At 42.2% G+C, this 23,494-nt stretch overlaps 1 protein-coding gene across 1 annotated transcript in view; it reads left to right on the plus strand.

Moving 5' to 3' along the window:
- The window catches only part of slc24a2 (solute carrier family 24 member 2), a 271,927-nt gene that overhangs the window by 206,949 nt on the left and 41,484 nt on the right, over positions 1-23,494 (plus strand). Inside the window, exons 5-6 of the mRNA XM_067982239.1 lie at positions 7,943-8,041; positions 19,103-19,221. Coding sequence (XP_067838340.1) covers positions 7,943-8,041; positions 19,103-19,221 — 218 coding nt within the window. The remainder of the gene's footprint in view (positions 1-7,942; positions 8,042-19,102; positions 19,222-23,494) is intronic.

A 23,494-nucleotide genomic window follows, 5' to 3' on the forward strand; every position in this document is an offset into this window, starting at 1 on the left:
CTAATTTCAAAACTTGCTGGAGATTGAATTTTAACAGCTTTATGCAGGTTAAGTTTCACATTCAAACTACTAGCAAGTCTTTGACTTTTACGAAAATGAAAGCTTCTATGCCAGCACCTGCTGATAGTGAGCCTGAACTCTTGCAGTACAGCGAATAAGAGTGAAAAAATTGTGAAGCCGATTTTCCTGGCTCTCCACTGTCCCAGTGCCAAGCAGGAGCCGTGCACCCAACGTGCATTACATCATGAGAGCAGAAAATTGCTATCACTAGATACCTAAGAACACAACGCCAGCAGCGGCTCTCGGTACTCGGGTAGGTCCTGAGAGGGAGAGGAGGCGATCGGGAGACAGCAGAGCAGGGGCCAGTAATGGTCTTCGGGATTGCTGTGGAAGCGATAGGAGCACTCCTGAACACAGCTGGCCTGAATGCAGGTCAGTCCAAGTTCAGGAAGGAGTCCTTCAAGAGACGTTAAGTCCATTATTAACATATTCAAGGAGCCTGTCACTTGTTTTAGGTGTAGGTGTCAGCTCAGGACGGCTAAAAAATAGGCCCACGAATTTAGCAATGGGGCCAACTCCTGCACAGATTGGATGCAGGCTGCCCCACTGTTAAAATGATATGCTTTGAGCCAGTTTTACTGCTGAAAAACTGGTGCAACCCATACTAATTTCTTCTCCCCACCACCCCAAGTCTTTCCAGTCATTCCTCATAACAGACCCCTCACACTAGGGATTAGTATTGTGGGTCTTCTCTGCATTGTCTTAAGCATTGGAATGTCTCCCTTGTTTATCCGCAACCAGAACTGGACACAGTACTCAAGGTGTTGTCAGACCAGAACACTGTTCATTTTGATCGCAACTTTCTCTGACTTATATTCTACTTTTTTGATGATGTAGTTTGACATTCTGTTGGCTCTGTTGATTATTGCTCTGCATTGGTTGAATGTATTGAGCATTGCGTCTTCTAAGATTCCAAGGTCTTTACCTATTTCAGCATCGTTCATGGAGTATGTTTTTCCTTCCTGTAAGAATATGGTTTAAAGCAAGCATGGTCAAGTATCCCGTCTCACATAGCACCCAAACATTTAGCAAGATGGTGATGTTGGGGCAGAGTTCAGCATCTCTGAGAACAAGGACAGCTTGAAAGCAAAACAGCAGGGAGGATGAGGCCAACATTCCCATGGAATAGATAACATTGAAAGATTGCTTACACAAGTAAGAATTCTGGAGACATGCTACCATCAGAAGATGGTTTACACCAAAACAAGAGCTGTGGAATCAAACAACCAACATTTCACAGAACTGATAGCATTGAGAAACTGTTGCGATAGTGAAAATTATGGAGAGAAATAGAGCCCTCAAGGCCATAAAACACAGATAAGAAAGAGGGCCGTACACTCCAAGAGGACAATAACAGCTTGTAACAACAGAGATGCAGCTTGAAGTGATTAGTTACGCTATGTGAAACAGCTCCTCTTGAGTTGCTAACGTGGCATCAGGCGGGTAGGATAATTTACGACCAGGACATAAGGCCAGAGATGTTTACGTGCAGAACAAAGCAGCCAAATAGCATAAAGATAGGGCATGCTCCCTGCCAAAGGTTAGAGCTTGCGAGAGAACATTCGCAAGTCCATAGCCCATGACAGCCTAGGAGGTCGAGATCTGATCAACCTTGAGTCTGGGAACCAGGTTGTATTGATTGCTTGTCATTTAATGTAATATGAAGACAGTTGCATTATAATTCTGTTGTGAGTCAATATATTGAAGCTGCTTGTTTAATAACCGCTCATGCCCGCATCACGCGGAAGTTATTGTTGAAGGATTAACAACCCTTTTGCGACAGTAAAGGGAAAAATCCGCTTACACTTCCGATGTGCAGTACTTTATATTTGTTTGCATTAAATTTCATCTGCTATGGTTTGGCCCATTCACATTTTGTTTAACACATTCTGTAATTTCTAGCCTTTGATTCCGCTGCCCCTCCTAGTTTGGTAGCATCTGCAAATTTGACCCATTTGCATTGAGTTTCTGAATCCAAATCACTAATGTAAATTAGAAACAGTAGTTGTCCCGACACTGAACCCTGGGACACCCCACTCAGTACTTCCCTATCCTGACATAACTTCTTTCACAAATATATTGTTTTCTACCCTTCAGTTACTTTCTTATCCATTTCCAAGTTTTAACCAGAATCCTCACAGCTTCAAGCTTAACTAGTAATCTTTCATGTGGGACTGTCTCAAAAGCCTTTATGAAGTCTTAAGTAGGGGTTTCCTACAGTCAACTTTGGTTTTCATTTCCGTTAAAAAAAATCAAGCAGGTTGGTCAGGTAGGACCTTCCCTATCTAGAGCCATGTTGACTGCTGTTTACTAGGTTATTGTACATTGACCATATTGGCCAAATGACTTGCTGTCACTTTAGTGAGATGCACTACTGGGCTATAGTCAAGAAGAAATCCAGGAGTTCAACAATGTTCATGTTCAAGAGGACCACTATGGAGAGATCCAGAAGGCAGCATACTTTGTGCGGCTCGAATCTGTGCTTGGTGATTTGTTTTTAGTTTTCATGAAGCACATTTTGCCAGTGGAGCTTGGTCCCTGGGCATAACCAGAATGTGTGCAAGATTGTGCTGTCCCTAACAAAGCTCCAGCAGCATTCAGCTGAGGCTTCAAGGTCCATTTTTGCAGGAGGAAGAGGGTATGGTATGTCGCAGATTTTTCAGCTATGTCTTGATGGACTGGAACCACTTGGGGAGCAACAGTGCAGGAGAAGTGAAGAGTTTGGTGGGGAAGTGTTCGGAGAAATAGCAACCAGGGAAAGTGGAGTAAATTTAAAGCTCGACCATGTTTGTGCCTCCAAACCCAGAAGTCTCTATACAAAGACTATTTTAAAGCAAAAACATGTGTTATTATGGAAACATATGAATTATTGAAGCTTTGTGATTGACGCAGCAGGCTAGAAACTGACATTTCATTTCAACATCTAGTTCACATCACAAGGCAATGACGAAGTCTGAGGATGACTGGCAATTTTCTATTAAGTATCTGTCACACAGAAAGGTATAAAATTAATTTGGCTGGGTCTCAATGACAAGTGGATGTTATCATGGCTATCATTCATCAGTCCTTTCACTCTGCGGTGATCATGATAAATATTACTGGCTTACAAAACTGTTTTAGGAATATCTGGACAATGCAAAAGCATGAAGAGAGATCATAACTTAACCTAATATCATTAGATAGTGGGAATAACAAAAGGCCATTCAGTCCATCTAGCTTGCCTTGACATTTGAATCCTTATTCAGGTTCTCCACAGGTCATGTTTTTCTCACTGTTCTTTATCAAACTTGAATGCTTTTACTCCTGGGTGAATCAAAACTCTACTCATTTCTGATTTTTATTTAAATCTTTCAACCAATTCAGTACTCACTTTTGTTGGTGGCAGACTAATCCACAAATTACCAATTGCAAAGTGTGAATAAATTACCTTTTTCAAGATACATTAAGCTTGTAGTTTCCTCAGCTTTTCAAAACGTATTTTTTTTCCATCAGATTTCAGTTACTATAGTATAGTTACAGTTCTCTCTTTCAAAAGTGTGTTCTACAATCTTTAGTTCGGGATTTATTTTCACCAGGTTTAGTTGTATAAGTGCTCCACAGGCAGCTAGTAATCTTTGTAGGCTATCCATTATTTGGCTAAAAGTGACTAGCTAAATACAGTTGATGATATGAAAAGTTTCTGGTGTAGCCCCTAAACATAATCTTGGATGTTATGTTTCAAAGTGATCAATGTCAGAAGTTTTCGTATTGATGCTGTCGAAGATACCTGTCATCTCAAAGCAGCAAGAAGAAGAAGTCAATGGCCTTTTTTTTTCCTTCTCTGTGAATAAAGTAGCAAAAGAAACAACAGTTCAGAGGCTGAGAAGCAAAAGCATCAGTGTGAGGGAAAACCAGAAATAAACACTCTGCTATTGCCACGTGGGGCGGTTTGTCCAAAGAGTGGTAAGAATGGAAGGAGTAGTTGAGGCAAATCGCATAGATGCATTTAAGGGGAAGCTAGATAAGCACAAGGGAGAAAGGAATAGAAGAGTATCCTGATAGGGTTAGATGAAGAGGGGTGGGAGGAAGGAATAGAAGGGTATCCTGATGGGGTTAGATGAAGAGGGGTGGGAGGAAGCTCATGTGGAGCATAAATGCCAGCAGAGACCAGTTGGGCCGAATGGACTGTTTCTGTGCCGTAGACTCGATGTACTGACTTACAAAGCACCAAATGCTCTAAACACTTTAAAAATAATAGTTATTTATCACACTAGTGCTAGGTGAGTTCAGTTACTGGGTTCAAAATAACGACAATTTGTTGAAAAATAATTAATCTCCCGCAGCAATCTGCCACCGTGCTGGTGATATTTCGTAATTTGAACAAAGCAATCCATGTTCTTTAGTTGTTATAATGTGATATGAATAAGATGGGAGTTTCTTTTTTATTAACATTATTAATTATATTCTTTGTCTTCTCCAGTATTGACATGTTGACTCCTCCTTGATGAACAGTAATTCTGGCCAATCAAATATAAAATATATCCCCTTCTTTTGGAAAGTAAGTTAAACAAATGGTAGAAATGGGATTTCAGTCACAGGAAACAAAAATGCGGTCAGGAGGCAAATCTGGTACCATGAATAGGTGAGGAATGAATGTGACAGTAGTGGAGCAGTTTGTCAGGAACACAACCTCAAATTGAGCTTCATCCTATTCTTTGCTATCAAAATAGAAATTTTATTTAATTTTTATACTGGTAACGACAAAGCTGTTGCCCATTGGTAGGTGGCATGTGACAATGTAGTACTGGTTATAATGTTATACGTTATGGGATTTTTTTTATATCACACTCTTTTATGTGATATGTAACACAGCTAAATATGAAATCATGTGTTTTATGAACATCATATATAAGGATGTAGAATTGGAGGTGTTTCTTACAAAAGCCAACAAATATGCAACTATACTGCCATGACTTCAATACTGAACACTCGTTGGTGTTGCTTATAGTTAGAAATAAGTGGCAATTTGGGACAAGTCAATTTTTATTTTATTTGTCGTTCACCTCTTGCCAAGCTCTTCCATAGATTCTTGCAAGTGAAGAAGTGAAATCAGCAATTAAATCAGTATACAGCAGCAAAGAGAGCAAAATGTGTTACTCTCTGCAATATATAATTGCTTCAAGTGCTGTTGGTTTTAATTAGCAACTGGCAGAGGAATAGGTGAGTGAGGCTAAATTGAACTGGGCTATAATGACAAAAAAGATGGTACTGCATTGTGAATATCAATACTATCCTGTGGAAAGAAATATTGGTTAATTCTCAAAGAATTGAGTAAAATAGGGTTTGAAGAAAAATTAAATAACATTGAGAAGGCATAATAGATAAATCAGGTCTAAAGAAAATTCAGAAAAGAGCAAAATAGCAAAGTCATGGACAATGAAGCGGTTTTGAAATTCACTGATAGAATGTAATTGGCTGTGGGATACTAATGTATGAACACTTAATGGCATAAAATGTTTTTCAGGCACATAACCAACAGCAACACTTCCAGCACCACCCATCCTTGGTGCATGCTCCAACTGGTCTTAACAAATTTAACAAACGGGGACTGAAATGGGCACAGGACCCCCATTTCAATATTGCTTCCGGCCACCTTTAAATTAAAAAAAATGCCCTGACAAATCTAGCAGATGCCCGGATGCACGTGCAGATAAGGTGCGGGCCATTGCAAAACTGGTGCAATGATGTTGAATTTCTCCCCCAATTTGTTCATGGGTTAATGCCACCATTAAAATTGTGGACAAAAAAGAGCAGATTAAAATCAGGATTGGCACACAGCAGGCGGGAAATCAGCAGGTAAGTCACCTGGGGCATTTTAACTGCTCACCAGTCGGTTTCTGCTGAGCAGGTAGGGTTAAAATAGTCCTTTATGTTTGAATTGTTTCGGTCTGTGTCCCACAGGAATGTTAAGAGATACCCATTCGCATTTCTTAATAAATAAAGAACTTACGTTTATATAGCACCTTTCACAATCTCAGGATGTCCCAAAGCACTTAAAAAAGAGGAATTACATTTGTAGTCACTGATATTATGTAGGCAAATGCTCAGTAAGATCACACATGCAGCAATGAAATATATGACCAGACAATCTGTTTTGTTGGTGTTTCTTGAAGGATAAATGTTGGCCAGGACATTGGGAGAACTCCCCTCTCTTCAAATAGTGCTATGGGATCTTTTGCATCCACTTAAGCAGGTAAACGACACTTTGATTTAATATCAAGTCCAAAAGATGGCACCTCCAACAGTGCAGCACTCCTTCAGTACTGCACTGAAGTATCAGCCTATATGATGCACTCAAGTCTTGGAATGGGGCTTGAACTCATGGCCTTCAGACTCTGAGGTAAGAGTGCTGACACATGGCTCAAACCTATGCCAAGTCTTATGACAGTTGTCCATTGACCTCCATAGCAGATCATTCTTTCCCCTGCTACAACATCAACCACCAGAATGGAAATATGGATGGCACCTGCTGGTAAATGTAAAAATGTAACTCCACAAAGCTGTTTCTCGAATATTACCCAGTAAATGGTCAATAATGGGTTTTTACAGCTGCAAGACATTTCCAAAAATTGAACCCGTGAAAAATCAAATTTTGGAGCTGCACTTAGAGTTGGGGTTGGTAGGAGTGCAATATCGCTGTAACCCTTGGTAACATTTTGCATTATAAATGTTGCAAGACCTTTTTTATTTTAATGTTTTAAAATTCAGTTAAGACTTTATTTTTTAAAAAAGATAGCCCACCTTCTTGCTTTTCATTTACCTGTTCTCGGTCATAAATGTGAAAATAAGTAAAATAGGAATTTCCATGTGATGAAATGTCAACTTCGTAAATGGATGTTGGAGTGATTTGTCTTTTCATCATTCATGTCATCAAACCCATCATTCGTGTACGTAAATTCCACAATGATGAGCAAATACTGAAAATTCTACAAGTGATTTGAAAATATGCTGTGAAAAATATACAATGTATTATGAAAATCAGACTTTTTTCTGTCATTTTGATTTATTGCCAACGCATTGCAATACCATCAGCCTCTGTGGATCGTTTAATTCATATTAGCATTATGCTGCTAAGATGTGCCCTACAGATATACTTCGTCTGATTTCAACTTCTGGTGGGAATGAACGGCAATCTTACCGAAGGGTTTGAGCCGGAGGCCCGGCAGATTTTAACAGCTGGGCCTCATTTGAATAATGCCAGTCAGCTGCTCGCCTGTTTCGGGTGGATAGCGGCGGCTGGCCGACGGGGGTGGGAGACAAAGGTCAGACCGCCCGGAGTCCATCCACCGATGTGAAGAGAAGGCTGCTAGTAGCAATGTAAATCCAGATTTGGGGGCTGGGGGGAGTCGTTGCGAGGGCCTCGTGGCTGTGGGGTGGGAGCGGGGGAGCCTAGGACAGCAGTGGCCCGTAGGAGTACTCCTGCACCTCCTGGCCCCACTACGCAAAGCTTTTTAAACTTACCTCAGAGAGCCTCGCTGGCCCCCCCGACAGCTTTATTCAGCAGGGCGGCTGCCCCGCTCGGGAGCAGGTTAAGATGCCATTGGGGTGCCACGTAAGCACGGGACCCTGACTTGCATTTATTAATGAGGGTCCCGTTGGAGTCCGGCACCAAACACGTTAAAATGGAGAATCGGTGGGAGTGGAGGGGGAAATGGAGTCGTTGCATTTTAACTGCTCCCTGTTCCTGATCAGGAAGAGTTAATATTTCCCTAGTGTGTTCGACTAAAATATTACTGATCATTTAGTTGCACAAAATGTCTAGTGCTTGTTAGAAATGGATCAATTTTTCAGACTTAAGAAGAGGAAAAAAACAAACACATTATATCCTTTCTTTTCTTTTCAGGAAAATTCCGTCACAGAGCATCAATTCTTCACAAACTGGCCAAAAACAAATGTCAAGTAGAAGATGGTGAGAAACACAATCGGACTACTAATCACACAGGTAACTCTTTGTTTTTTAAAAAAATTATTCGTAGCACCACAACGAATACCCACATGTCCTTATTTGGTTTTGTTGCACACGTGTGCCCACACGTGAAATTATTCTCGCAAAGCTTTTTGTTTTGATTCCCAAATACTTCTGCAATTCTGTTCTACATGAAAAAAGCAAATGCCTTTGTAATGATGTAGTTTTCCCTCATTCTGCTTAAGCTGCTCCACCAAAGCAGAATGTGAAGATGTACTACACTGTAATGTTACAATCTATTGATCCACATTTAAAATCACAGTTTGCTTGTGTACTTGAACAAGCAAATACTCTTCAAAAGTACTTCAATCAGGATCAAAAAAGCCAGTATGGTTTTTGCTGACTTTTGTAGGTTGGATTTAAGGCCAGAATTGTATTCTGACAGGAAAGGACCACTTCACCCATCAAATCTGCTATACCATTTTGTTAGCCATGGCAGCTCATATATGTATCTATCTCCCCATTTTAACACTTCAATTGACTTTCTATCTATAACTTTCTGGGGCAGCGTGTCCACAATTCTTCGTTTTGAAGAAATTTTTTCTGGATTTATTTTTAAATGGCTTAGCACAAATTCTGAATTTCTGTCTCCTTGTTCTGAATTCCCTTACAAGAGGGAATCGCCACCATTTTAAACACCTCAATCGGATCATCTCTTTGAACAATATGAACGTCTAACACAGTGTTATATTGTGGAAAAATACAGCGGGCACCATTGTATTTTCTCACACTAGTAGCTGCACTCATTTTTCCATCTTGCTTTTTGCTATGTCTGAATTTCTCATAAAACACAGCTATGCTTGGTTCAATATTTGAAAGAGTATTTATTTGGAACCAGACTATAAAATGTTAGATTTTTTTTTAAAATCCAATCCCTCTTTAAAACTAGCATGCTATTTTTGCTTGGTTAACCTTGCATATGGTGATAGACATGACAAAAGATTTTTTTTAATTATCATTATGCACAGAAGCAAAATTTAGAATTTTGATATTCCAAGATACAATGGTTTAGATTTTCCGCCTGCCCTGTGCTGGTTTTTCGGCAGATCTAGGGTGGAAAATTGCTGGAGGATGGAAAATTTCTTTGGGACACACTCCGCCACGTACCAGCCTCACTGTGCGTCTTCCCCCTCCATTGTAGGCCCAGTGGTGGGTGAATTGAGATGAAATGCAAATATGGGAAATGTGCCCTGTGACACATTTCCCTCCATCTGCATCAATACCACGTGGGATGCAAGGCACACCCATTTGTCAGGTGTCCAGCTTTTCGAAGGTGGTACAATTTTTTTTTGTTGCAGAGCCTGTGAAATCACTCTGAGCAATGGATTGCACACAGTCAAAAAGCTGGTGGAGTTGTTTTTATTTTTGCAGCAGTTTCACAGGCAGTTCAGAGGCTGCCTACATCCCTACACTGCATTAGGCCCCAAGGCCAACTGCAGCAAACTTTGCCTCATATTCACTAAGACTCCCCGTTGGTGGCTGAGGAGCCTACCCCCAATATTCAAATGACTGCGGCCAGAAGATCAATAAAGAATAGAGCTACATCTCCATGGCGGGTGGAAGTCCCCTACGTTCCCCAGAAATGGCCCCAATGATAGAAATCTAGGTCAGTATTTTGCTTTGTGAAGTAGCTGCAATATTGCAAGTCAGTGCAACTACAAGTCTGTAGTGGAATGTATTCCATGTTTGTTCAACGAAACCAGGCACTGTCGCACAAACAAATGGAAAAGAAGTAGATCAACACTGAGGGAAGGAGATCAGTGACAACACCTCCTCATTGGATTTCCAACTAGCAGGCCAAGTTACACCCTGGTCTCAACCAACATTCCGAGAATCATACAGCACAGAAGGAGGGTATTCGGCCTCTATGAAAGAGCTATCCAATTAATCCCATTCACATTCGGCGTTTGACTATAAAAGAAAGTTACTGCAGAGTGATATTACACTTTCCTATTGACTAAACTATCATATCCTCCCTCATTATTGAGAGGTACAACTTGCAGAGAGAGCAAGAAGGGGGAAAGAAAACAAAAATAAAGTTTTGAATAATTATGGTATGGGGAGAAATATTTATATAAGTCCAGCCATCGAGAATGCTAATTGTAAAACTCATCTAGATTAGTCTGTCCAATGCACTTCTGGCACTGCTAAACAAGTTGCTCTTTTAACCACATCAGCTTACAACTTTATGGTTATCAGGAATTACTTGATTACCTCTTATATCACGTTGATTTAAAAGCAACCGTTGCTGGATTGTGTGGAGAGTGCACTCTCTCATTTTTTGGTTTGGACATTGTGAGGGATATGAATTAGCATACAAAATTTGAATTGATGCAATCGCCAAAGCACCCCATGTTAATTAAGTCACCTCTCTCACTGTTAGGTTCACCAATTTTTACAAGCCAGTTTTGCCCAGCCACCATTCAAAAAAATCAGAATATTAACAAAAAAAATACAAAAATAAAAAACTGTTCAATTTATTTATAATTCTTTATAACTGATGACAAAACTCAGGCCTATACATTTCCCTGTGGAACAATAGCGTACATTGAACATGTTCAACAGGAAATCTTTTCTCTGGCATTGTAGGAACTCGTTGAGTGTTTGTACACTAAGGGAGTTTTTAAGTGTCAGGCGGCTGGTTTGCCAAGCCTGCAGACCAGCTGCCCGATCTCTCCGGCAGGAGTAGGTTTGCTAATGCAAGTTGGAGGCATTCCTGGAGGTCTGACCACGTGACATCTGACCATAAGGTGCCTGATCACGTGACTTCTAAAAATGTTATTGCATCTACGTTATAAAGGTTAGGTACCCTGACGTTGAGTATTTTTGCTCATGATATCGGCCAGCAACTGTTGTGCGACAAGTTCCAAGAACCAGGAGGCCACCATGACCAGGCGAAGAGGGAAAACCGAGGGCGGGGAAGAGGGAAATCCAAAGGTGGGGGAGTGATTCGCAGAGGGGAAACCAGAGGTGGGAGGAACTTTGATTCCGCCAGTAACTAATAGTAACTCACTGAATTTGCACTGATAACTAATAGTAAAGTGGTAACGCTAAGATTCCTCTCATAATCAACAGTAATACAAAAACTCACTGATTAGTTTATATGTAACTGGTAGTAATAAGTGTAATGCCCCAATATCCTACTTGTAACTAGTAGTAATCCTATAACCCACTGATATTCACCCTGAAATTACAGCCAGAATCCCCCTGCACAGCACAAGGTTCATTCAGGCTCCCCAGCCGGTGCCACTTTTAACTGGCCCGATCTCTCTTCCTATCTCCTTGGACTCTGTTCCTTGTGAAGGTGACAACTCTAAACTGGAAACCTCAGTCAGAGCTGATCTGTACTTGGGCTTCACACATCAAAACCGGGCGGTACAGACCGACATCAATCAAACCAAGAGATCGCACACAGGGCAGTGGGCTCAGTATTTGGGGCAGTTCTCACAGGGAACATTGTCCTAAAACATTGTCGGTTAATCCCGGGGATGAGGGGGCGGACATATGAGGAGAGGTTGAGTAGATTGGGACTCTACTCATTGGAGTTCAGGAGAATGAGAGGCGATCTTATTGAAACATATAAGATTGTGAAGGGGCTTGATCGGGTGGATGCGGTAAGGATGTTCCCAAGGATGGGTGAAACTAGAACTAGGGGGCATAATCTTAGAATAAGGGGCTGCTCTTTCAAAACTGAGATGAGGAGAAATTTCTTCACTCAGAGGGTAGTAGGTCTGTGGAATTTGCTGCCCCAGGAAGCTGTGGAAGCTACATCATTAAATAAATTTAAAACAGAAATCGACAGTTTCCTAGAAGTAAAGGGAATTAGGGGTTACGGGGAGCGGGCAGGAAATTGGACATGAATTTAGATTTGAGGTTAGGATCAGATCAGCCATGATCTTATTGACTGGCGGAGCAGGCTCAAGGGGCCGATTGGCCTACTCCTGCTCCTATTTCTTATGTTCTTATAACTCAGCTCAACACCAACATTTCTAAACCACTCCCTGAACTCAGACTCAATAAAGGAAAATTTTAATAGAATTATAAAAATTACAGTGCAGGAGGAAGCCATTCGGCCCTCTCCTGTAATCCCATTCACCACCACCCCCCCCTGCAAGATCTTTTTATATTCCTCCTTTTCAAATATACATCCCATTTTGAAATGAAGTTTTAGTCTCTACCTCAATAATCACGTGGTGAAGTATCCCACGATCGAATAGCCCTCCTTTCAAGTTCTTTCCTCCTCCCTTCCCCCTTGTTTCTACCAGTGAGAATCCTTGGTTTCCATTCCCTACTTCCCCATTTGCCCACCAGTGCAATATTCTTTTCTTGGTGCTGCTCCCACTCACCACCTTGCTGCTGTTGCTCCTGGCTCTGCGGGAAATGCTGGACCCCATGCCCACCCCTACCCCCAACCCATTTCTCTCCTCCTCGACCACTAGTCCCCTTCTCTCCCCAACCCCTAATCCCCCCTCTCCAGTAGCCTCCATTCCCCAGACTCCATCTCTTTTCCCCCCCCCCCCCCACCGAACCTCCATTCTCTAATCGACCTCCTCCATTTCCCCCGCCACCACCAGGTCCCCATTCCCCAGTCTCCTTCTCTTCCCCCTCACTCTTGACTCTCCCGATTTCATAGCCAGCGCCCGCCCCCCCCCGCCCCCCCCCCCACCCCCCGCGATTCCCGACTCTCCGGCTACCTCCTGACTGCTGGTCGTGGCTCTCTGCGGGTGACATCATCGAGCCGGAAGTTTCTCCAACAGCAGCCGGTGACGTGACTGAGTGCGGGGAGAGGGGGGGCCACTGGGTGGGAAATTTTAACTGCTGATCTTCCGCGTTGTGGAGGTAGCGCTTGGGGAAGGAATCCTCGATTCCAGAAGGTTTGGGAACCCTAGGCAGGTGGCCTGGTCCGTTTTGAGGGCTGAGCCTCGTTAACATGCCGCTGCCCAGCTCCAAGCCCAAACGTGCGTCCTGCTGCACCTCAACGACTCCAGGACAGTGCAACATTGGGCCCTGTCAGTAGTAAGATAGATCTGTGACGGGGGGGAAGGAGCCCAGGGTGGCAGCAGCCCGCGTTATTCTCGTGAAGCCTGAACGAGCACTCCTGCTCCTCCTGGGCCCATAAAATAATTCGAAACTTACTTTTTTGGGGCCTATTCCTCTTGACCACCAGGTTTTACTGAGCAGAACACGTCCCACTCAGTAGGACTTCAAAATTGCACCCAACTGAATCAGGCAGGTGCCTTAGCCGCCCAGTAGAAGACCCAAGTTAAAATGGCTGCAGAGCTGCAAAAGCCAGTAAGACGGACACCTCGATTTTATCTCCCCTGTTTCTGCTGCACAGATGGAGTTAAAATCACCCCTTATTAACCCACAGTATAATTTCAAAGACCCAGTTTTTAAATTTCTCATCTCTGGATAATAAGATTTTGTTTTGGAATCAGTTTTATATTTGAATCAAAGAATCAATTTAGTGTATACTTTTAGGAGACACTTCCCCCTCCTTCCAATTTTTCTGTAGCTATCTTCTTGCCTCTGGGTTCACCTGAGTTGCATCTCTGCTCTAGAGAGGGCAGGCAGGAATTCTGCTCCCAGACCTCTGTCAGTGTCTGCTTTGGCCAGCCCCAAGTCAGGCCTGAGGTACAGCACTGTTGGATATCCCTTTCTGACTTTCCCTTCCTCCCCACTCTCCTGATCCCACCTTCTTCCTCACACTAGAAAGTGAGCTTGAAATACTCCAAAACAGTATTTCTGTTCCAGTAGCAAAATCCATTCTGGAATGTTTTGACCCACTATTAAACACTGCCCAGGGAAGAGTGGAGGGGATTCATGAATTTCTATGAGGTACGTCTCTATCTAGCATAGCTCAGAACAAGAAATGAGTGGAGTGGCAGATCAAATCTGCATTAGGTACTCCAGTACTCAGTATTACTATGCTGCTCCAAGAAGTTACTTTTTTAATACATTGAAATTCCTTACGTGACATTGTTGTCTGAAATTATCAAGCGTGTCACCTGAATGCTGATGCCAATAAGGATCACACTACAATCATGCCTGAGGGGGAAAATAGCCACAAGCAAGCAGCATGGCTACACACTATCACAACAGATATAAATTGGACCTGCAGCAGCAAACGCTCAGTGTTGCATATCACCATAGTTTGTATTTTCTGTTCATTATGGGTAGGTCTCAGCAATACAGAACACACAACAACAACTTGCCTTTGAATAACACTTTCTAATGTAGTAAAATGTCCCAAGGCGCTTCACAGGAGCATTATCAAACATAATTTGACACCGAGCCACATAAGAAGATATTAGGACAGGTGACCAAAAGCTTGGTCAAAGAGGTAGGTTTTAAGGAAGAGAGAGAGGCGGAGAGATTGAGGGAGGGAATTTCAGAGCTTGGGACCTGGGCAGCTGAAGGCACGGCCAGCAATGGTGGAGCGATTAAAATCAGGGATGCACAAGAGCCAAGAATTGGAGGAGCGCAGAGATCTGAGGGTTGCAGGGCTGGAGGAGGTTGCAGAGATAGGGAGAGGCGAGGCCATAGAGGGATTTGAAAACAAGGATGACAATTTTAAAATCGAGGCATTCCCAGACCGGGAGCCAGTGTAAGTCAGTGAGCACAGGGGTGATGAGTGAACGGGACTTGGTGCGAGTTAGGATACAGGCAGCAGAGTTTTGGATGAGCTCAAGTTTATGGAGGGTTGGAAGCCAGCCAGGAGAGCATTGGAATAGTCAAGTCTAGAGGTACCAAAGGCATGGATGAGGGTTTCAACAGCAGATGAGCTGAGGCAGGGGTGGAGACAGGAGATGTAACGGAGGTAGAAGTAGGTGGTCTTGGTGATGGAGCAGATATGTGGTCGGAAGCGCATCTTGGGGTCAAATAGGATGCCAAGGTTGCATACGGTCTGATTCAGCCTCAAACAGTGGTGAGGGAGAGGGTTGGAGTCAGTGACTCGGGAACGAAGCTTGTGGCAGGAACTGGAGACATTGGCTTCAATCTTCCCAATATTTAGTTGGAGGAAATTTTTGCTCATCCAGTACTGGATGTCGGACAAGCAGTGTGACAAATCAGAGACAGTGGAGGGGTCGAGAGAGGTGGTGGTGAGGTGGAGCTGGGTGTCGTCAGCGTACATGTGGAACCTGATGTTTTGTTTTCAGATGATGTTGCTGAGGGGCAGCATGTAGATGAGAAATAGGGTGGGGCCAAGGATAGATCCTCGGGGGACTCCAGCGGTGACAGTGCCACAAACAATGTAAAACTGTAACGCCATGTAGATACTGTGCAGCTCTGTAATTGTCGACTGAATTGTTCTTGACTATAGTCACTACCTAATATTAGTGGATTAATGGAATTAAATGAATTTGCATCTCATTCAACATCAAAGTAAGAAAATTTTAATTGAATTCAATAATGTAAAATGGGAGGATGATTGGTGAGACATTAAAGCAATCTGATGCCCGTTTTCTAATTTAACACAATGAGTGAAAACGTGGTTTGTATGTCAATACTTTAATAAATATGAATTACATTTATTCAATCTTCCACCAGTGCTTATCATTGGGTAAATATAACTGTAATTACTTACTCAACTGCCCAAAAAGAAAGAAGGCAGTAATCACGTTTTATGTCGAAGAAGATATCATGGCTTCTTCCAAATGAATTCCTTTTTTGCTGGTATGTAGACCATTTGGGAAAATTTAACTTCAATCTTTGAAATGATTTAAACAAGTAAAAGAGGAGGAACATTGACTGTGTTCTCATTCATAGCACACTAAAGCAAATGAGAATGTTCAGCATTTTACCAAATTGCTTCTTCAGCTCAGTGTATTAGTCCAGTTGCAACACTTGCTTTTTTATTATACATTGTTTTTCTTTCAAAAGTAACTTTCCAAAGAAAATTGAATATATACTTGAAAAGGAAACGTTTGCAGGGCTATGGGGAAAGAGCTGGGGAGTGGGACTAACTGGATAGCTCTTTCAAAAAGCCAGCATAGGCACAGTGGGTCGAATGGCCTCCTGTGCTATAAGAATCGTTGGGCTATAAATTGGGCCATATAGCGCCCGTTTTGTAGGCACTACGCGGCCTCCTAAGGACCCAAAATGGCATCCGGAATGTGCACGCATATTTCTAGCGTGACATGTGCCGGACGCCACCTTGGTAAAGGCGTTTTGCGTACGTGCAGATAATGAACGCTGGTAGCATGTAAAGTAGGGAGAATATGCGGTAGATCAGTGTACAACGCTGAGTTAATGGGACAGATGCAGTTTTCGAACTAAACACTCCAGCCAACGAACTGTCTTAACCTTGCACAGCTGAACAGGTCATAAATAGCACTATTTAAAGGGATCATGCAGAAGTTACAGGTTAGTTGCTGGATTATTGCTTCTGGCTGCTGATGCATTTGTACCTGTTTTTGGAGGTCTCCTGTACTTGGATACTAGGACGAGGGGACATAGCCCAAACAGCAGTTGATGCTAGCTCAATTGTTAATTTTAAATCTGAGATTGATAGATTTTGTTAACCAAAGGTAGTAAGGGATATGAGGCTAAGGTGGATATTTGGTGTTCAGTCACAGATCAACCATGATCTCATTGATTGGCAGAACAGGCTCGAGGGGCGAAATGATCTATTCCTGTTCCTACGTTCCTATAATAAAGTTTCAGTACTCTACAGGGAGTGGGCTGGCTAGCTGACAGGCAAGGGCACTGACAAAGTGGCAGGGGTGGGACAGGAATGCTGTCATCCTGAGAGAGGACAGCCATGTTCCATGAAGCCACTGCCACTTGCTGCCTCCTGTTATGCGCCACCTTCTCCTGCAAGAAAGCGGGACGTGTGTCAGTGAGTGCCCTGCAAGATGTTTGGGTGATGTGCCTGTCATGATTGAATAGCTGCCAGTGAGACCTGTGAGTTGTGGGTGTGCGGCTTGAAAGAGTTTGTTGGTATGTGGGTGATGGGGGTATAGCTTGTGGGGCAGTGGATGCGGTCAGTGGTGCAGTTGATAGGAGATGCCACTTGATAGTTGACCTCACTCACTTTGACCACCAGTATCAAAGCATTGAACTTCTTCCTGCACTGCATCCATGTTCATGGTGATATGTGCCTGGCATTGACTTCGTCCCCTACTGCCTCGTGAGCATATGTCTGGAGGCCTCTTGCCCCCCCCCCCCCACCCTGTGGATATAGGATGTCCCTCCTTCTGGCCACCTCTTGCACCAAGGCCTCTAGTGCATCAACAGAGAACCTTGGTGCATGCTCTTTCACAGACCTGGTACCAACTCAGATTGGTGAGGTCTGGCGTGCAGATTGGAGGATGTGGAATTTAGTAGTGCGCAACCTTTATTCAATGTTTTAACATAACTCAGCAGTTTGTAAACATAGGGATGTGACCTGCATCTGTATTTTACATGTGCGATGTCTGATCTCTGTTCAGGCTCTGTGTGGACCCGTATCTTCTATTTTGCAAATAAAGCTGCAGGCTGCCTTTAAATGGTGCGAGGCACTAGCTGGTGAGCAGCCACTCAACAGCGCAGGTAGGCCTGGCTGCACGCAGCAATCATGTAAAACACCAGGCAGCACGAATGTTACGTGCAGCCTGCATCTCCAGGTTAATCGCGCACCTCAACCCCCGCGCCTGGTTTCGGGGATTATCCAATATAACCCCCTATGTTTCTATTCTATGATTTAAACAAGGTAAAAATCACAGCTATATTTTATAACAATGACATTAAAAGCAAGCTGGTCAGCAGTGAATCCTTTTTATGGAAACAAATCGCTTCTTTAATCTTAGAAATCTGCAAATATATTGCGATAGTAAAAAATGTATTTAGTATTTAAATTTCAGTGTATATGATGGCCAGGAGGTGCAATCTGTTGTTTTGTGGTATACACCTTAGGGTGATAGGGCACAGGTTTGCCAGCTTGGCTGGGCCCTGAGTGTGGGGTGCCAGCTGAAGGTCAGGCAATTTACCCTTGAGGACAAAGGGAAGTCAGCATATGGGTCCCACTGCATATTCTAATCCATCAACTAGCAAACACTTCGAATGAAACCTATTGCCGCCTCCTTTTCCTGTTTGACATTAACTTTTCTTCCTTGTTATACACCCTGAGTCATTTATCTTATTTGTGAGGAGCATTATACAAATGCAGATGTTGTCGATGACCTAGGATCCAACCCCCTGCTTGCTCTATTGACCAGGGAATGTTATGTATGCAGTGTGAGGAGATCTGAAGGTCATTTTACTGAGTAAGGAAGGGGCAGGAGAGGAAAAGTAGAAGAAAAAAGGTTTTAGAATATTATCAATACATTGAATTTCATTTTTTTAATTGGAATTTTAATGATTCCGTTACATTAATTTTAAATTAAATTCCATCCATTAAATTTCAGTTTAAAGTCACAGCTCTGCGATTATTTATAGAGAGCAGGATTGGGTGGAGGGAAAAATCCAAAGTTTTAAAGCAGTGGTAAAATTTGCCAGTATTAACCTACAGTATCACCAGTACAAAGAACACGTAGGATCACTGTGCACATATAAAAGGGGAATTGACTTACCAATGGATATATTTCTTTGAGCTGAATTGATGCCATTTATGTCCCTGAAAAATGGAAGGTTGGCAATTGAAAATCGGGGGAGGCACCTCGGCCAGATATTAACGGACCTGTAAATGGATATGCAGCATGCCCAGCTGTTTCGGACAGGAGGCTGCTTAATCATACAAATCTGTTGGAGTTGATGCTTGAAAGAGAATGATTCCTGGCCAGCTCTCCATCTACCATAAATACAGCATAAAAGTTTGATTATGTGAAATTAAATGTAGTTTTAATACTTTTAACCAAGGTTTTTCAAAAATATTACAACGGATTTTATTTCATAGTTTGCATTTATGCATTCTTTATTAAAGAAAAATATTTTTCTTGAGATTAAATCTACTCTTTTTTGAAAACCATTTTGAAGTTTTATAGTTTGTTTCCCAAGGTTAGAGCTTGTCCATACCATTTTCTAATTTGTTGTGCGTTCCTTACTTCATCCATGCAGATAAAGTAGAGCTGCCAAATACAGCCAATGTAGAAGTTGAAGTGACACCTCCAAAGGATCCTCCCACAACAGTGCAGAACGGAAGCCTGCCCAACGGAGCAGAGGTTGCAGTGGGACAGGTATGTGTTCTGTGCGGAAACATTTGGGGTTGCTGGAAAGGCAGACGTTGAGAGCCCATACACCAGCACGAAGCTAGGTTAAGATTTTAACAGATTCCACTTCAGGCAACTTTATCCTAGATTTATGTTGGAATTGCTATCTTTTCTGGGCTTTTTTAAGCAATAACTTTTTCAATGACAATTTAAACAAAATGGAAAAAAACATGCCAGGAATTAGAAAGCAAAAGCAGTGCTTGGAAATAATTTGAGAGAAAATGTATGACTAGAACTGACCAATGAAAGGGTTAATATATCTACCTTAGTAGTAATGCTCAAATATGCCAATTTGATTTTATACATATATTTGTTTTTGGCACAAGTATGCTGCAATTGTTCTCATGATTAAAAGACATTTCCCAGAATGAAATCTCTTGGTAATGCGCAATAGATTATATTTTATAATAGTAGTAAATAACCATCTATCAAGTCACATTATACTCTCCTGGTAAAGTCAAACTCTGCTGATATGAAATAGCCATTACAATGGACAGACTACATACTCTGCTTCCTATTATCAAGATCCTTTCGAATTAGAAAACCAGGCATTTAGTCCATAGGTGGCAGAGTCTGTATTGGTGAGATACCCACCCCCCACAGGTGCAACTTCTTGAATATAGAGGTGATTTGAAAAATAAGGCTGTGAAGCTCAGCTCTTGCAGCCTGCCCAATTGAAGACTGTTATAAACCACACTTAAAGACAACAAATTGATTGAATTGCAGCAGAGACTGTTGAAATCTGGTATATAAAGACAACTTAATTATTAACTCCAAAGATGGCCTTATTATTTGTGACATCTTGCTGCTTATAATTGGGGTTGCCTAGACAACTGATTAAGAGTTTTGTTCAATTGCAATCTATTGCAGCCTTATTGTTAACTGTTATTTAACAGATTACCTCAGTAGTTTTTGTTATTTCAGAAGATGCCACTTGGAAAAGTGATGAAGCATCAAATCTTACCCTGTTTAAAATCTTTTACCTTTTTTATTTCCCTTTTTCAAATAATTCTATTACCAGGAGCTGTTTTGGTGCCTCTTGAATAGTAAACCCAGTTAAGTATAGTCACTGTTGTTACGTAGGCAAATGTGGCAGGCAATTTTCATATAGCAAGATCTCACTAACAGCAAATGAAATGAATTATCAGTTAATCTGTTTTTGCTGATAGTGGCTGAGGGAAAAATGTTGTCCAGGACATTGGGAGACCTCGCTACTCATACTTCACTACTTTGAATAGTGTTGTGGGATCTTTTAATTCCGGGGAACAGGTACATCCGAAAGACTGTACTGGATCACTCCCTCAGAACTGCACTGAAGTGTCAGTCTAGATACCAGTCAATATTATAATATTGACACATTCTTTACATAGTTGCATATCCTAGAGTGGTTCCAAATGCACCAAGGATTTTTAGAAATGGATTTACTTTTAATGTAGTTCAGGTCAGAAGAGCATCCCCTTCTGAAACAGGTTGAATGTGTCCACTTGTCACACTAGCCATCATTGTGGCCTTTTTAAGTATTGTCTACCTACACTCAATTGTGAGCAGTTTTATGATGTGGGCCTATCAGAAATGCTTGCCTTTCATCCTATCAGTCTGGGCTGGATTCAAACCCAGGTTCCAGAAGTAAGAGGACAATGTGCAAGCTCATTGTATCACCCAGCCCTTCAGTAAGTACAATTTTTAAAAGGTAATTGGAATGTAATACAAACCTGATTTTTATTGTAATTGAATTATCAGAATATGTGAATAATTGTTGTATTCTTAATATAGCATTTTTGTCTGTATGCTACTAGGTTCTGGTCTCTACTGAGTAAAGTAGACCTCCTGTCTAATGGTAATACTGCCTTCCATCAATTCTCTTGGAAGAAACTATACCTTATTACATCATTTAGTGTAGAAAATATAGATTCTGTATACAGCAGCAGGCTTCATTTCTGGATTAAAACTATTAGAGTAGAATTTTCTCTGGGGTCTACCCACTGGGTACTCAACAGGTGCAGTACACTTGAGGAAAGAGGTACCCCTCATTTTCTTGTCCCAGCCATTTGCAAGGCCCTGCACTCTTGGCACAATGCCACACCATGGATGGGGCAAGCATGGGAAGGCAGAGCAGGAAACAGGAGTGCAGCTGCAGGCCCTGAGACTCAAAAATTATATGGGGGTGAGGGGGAGATCCTTTTGAAATTGCACCAACCTCTTCTGGCTTCATATTTGGGCTGCCACCAGACACCCATGACTCTCTGATCTGCAGCAGCCCTGGTGCAAGCCCCCATGCTGGTTTTTTGGACACCTCTTTACTGAAGCACAGTGAAGCAGGAGACAATGCTTATGCCAACCCTGCACCTACTCCTGGTTCAGGCACAATAGCATCCCTAGGGGATTGCTGAGGAAATCTTGCCATTGCATATTGGGGGACAGAGCCCTGACATAATGAGTCTCCGCTCCTTTTTCCTCTTCACTGCACATTGGAACTGAATGTCCCCAGGTACCTTTTGCCCATTCTTAAACAAGGAGTTTTGGTAAATGCAATATTACAACTGGTTTAAAATAAATGTAAGCTCCTAAGATCTCCAGCAGGTGTAATCCACTAGAACAATTTCATTTCAACCACTATCCATTACAATTATCGGCAGGACTTGGAAATTCTACTCTTGAAACTCGACTAAATCTTGAATCATGATGGTACAAATGTTCTATACAATTTTCAATGTAGCTATTATAGGTGTAGCCCAGGAATCTGCAAATCATTTTTTTTTCATGTTCTTCATAGCCACATAACAGAATTTATAGCCTCTTCATTCATCGTGATGGTCTCTTGTCTGATTCCATTCCCTTCAATGGACTTTGACCCGGAAACATTCCTATTAGTGGTTGTGTAGGTGGCATTATGCCAGGAAGCGTTTTTATCATATCTAGAAAAGGAGACCTCATCAAATCATTGGTGATTCTCAGTAGATTGGTGGATACTGTGTAAGCCCAGGAGTCAGTACAGCTGCTATTACTGTTCCATGACACTGTGGCATCATCACCTGTCAGGGTGTTCTTCACATTGCTCATATGATTCAGCCTGACTAGTGCTTGTGGCATGGAAGATTCCTCTCATTGCTGCTTAATACCAGAACCTGCCTGTTCACAAACAAGAGATGCTCAGACAAGTTCAATTTCACTGTCATGTACAAGCTGTGTTTGAAGCAACAGGCAAAAACATGATGGCCTGCCGGGTATGATCCGACCGGGAGGAGGGGCGAGCGGTGGCCGGCAGCGCCCCATGGTTTTAATGTGGAGTCAGACGGAGAACTCCAGCTCCACATTCAGGTAAGTATTTTTTAACTTACCTTTTTGGTGGTGGCCTGCAGTGATCCCTTTAAGATCCACTGGTTAGGCTGCATGTAGGCCTGGTTTTCCTGAACACAGGGAAACCCAATATTGCAGAGGGGCCTTCAAACAGATGTTGGGCCCTTTGCATATGTAAATAAGGGACCTAACGCCTCTTGCAGGTATGGGTCCGGGACGCCTCTTTTGCTGTTTATACCAATATGGCGGGCTACGCACTTGTGGTGCGGAATGTGCACGTGCACGCTGTCTGCCATACTGGACTCTTTGGCACCCATTTTACGCCTGGAAAACAGGTGCAGTATTATTGAGTTTCTAGGCTGATTTTCCTTCTACTCAAGCTTTTGGGAGTCATTTGGCTTGACCTTCACACAAGATGATTATAAGTTTAACAAGTGCTTTAAAGGTTTTGATAAAGATGCTGCCATCCCAGTGCACTGAAGTATCTTTTTGCTCTTAGTCTGTCATGGTCGTGAGTGGAATGTCCACACACTTGACAGGTGAGCTTGACAGCTTCAGTTGTAACTACACTGACCTTGTAGCTTCTGCAGCTACATGGACAAGAGGCATGTTGGGAAAACGTAAACCTATTTTTTTTGTTTAATGAGTATTATATGTCAAAGGAATTAAAATTAGGCAGGTTCTATAAATGGCATATGATCCATTCCGCTAAGTTACTGTCCAGACAGTGAAGACGAAAATCTACCTCTTGGTGTTTTGACATTGTTAGGTCATGGGCAAATATCATCTGTATTTTTTCCACCTCTTATACATAACCAGAAAAATCCCACTGTGTTTTATTGCTTCTATGGAATTTCATTTTGTTATTAATTGAGGATTGGCAGTCAGTGATGCAGTTATACTTTAAATGTTTTTTAGTTTAAAACAAAAGCAACTTGCATTT

Source organism: Heptranchias perlo, chromosome 4, assembly GCF_035084215.1.
Source record: "Heptranchias perlo isolate sHepPer1 chromosome 4, sHepPer1.hap1, whole genome shotgun sequence".
Taxonomy (NCBI): Eukaryota; Metazoa; Chordata; class Chondrichthyes; order Hexanchiformes; family Hexanchidae; genus Heptranchias; species Heptranchias perlo.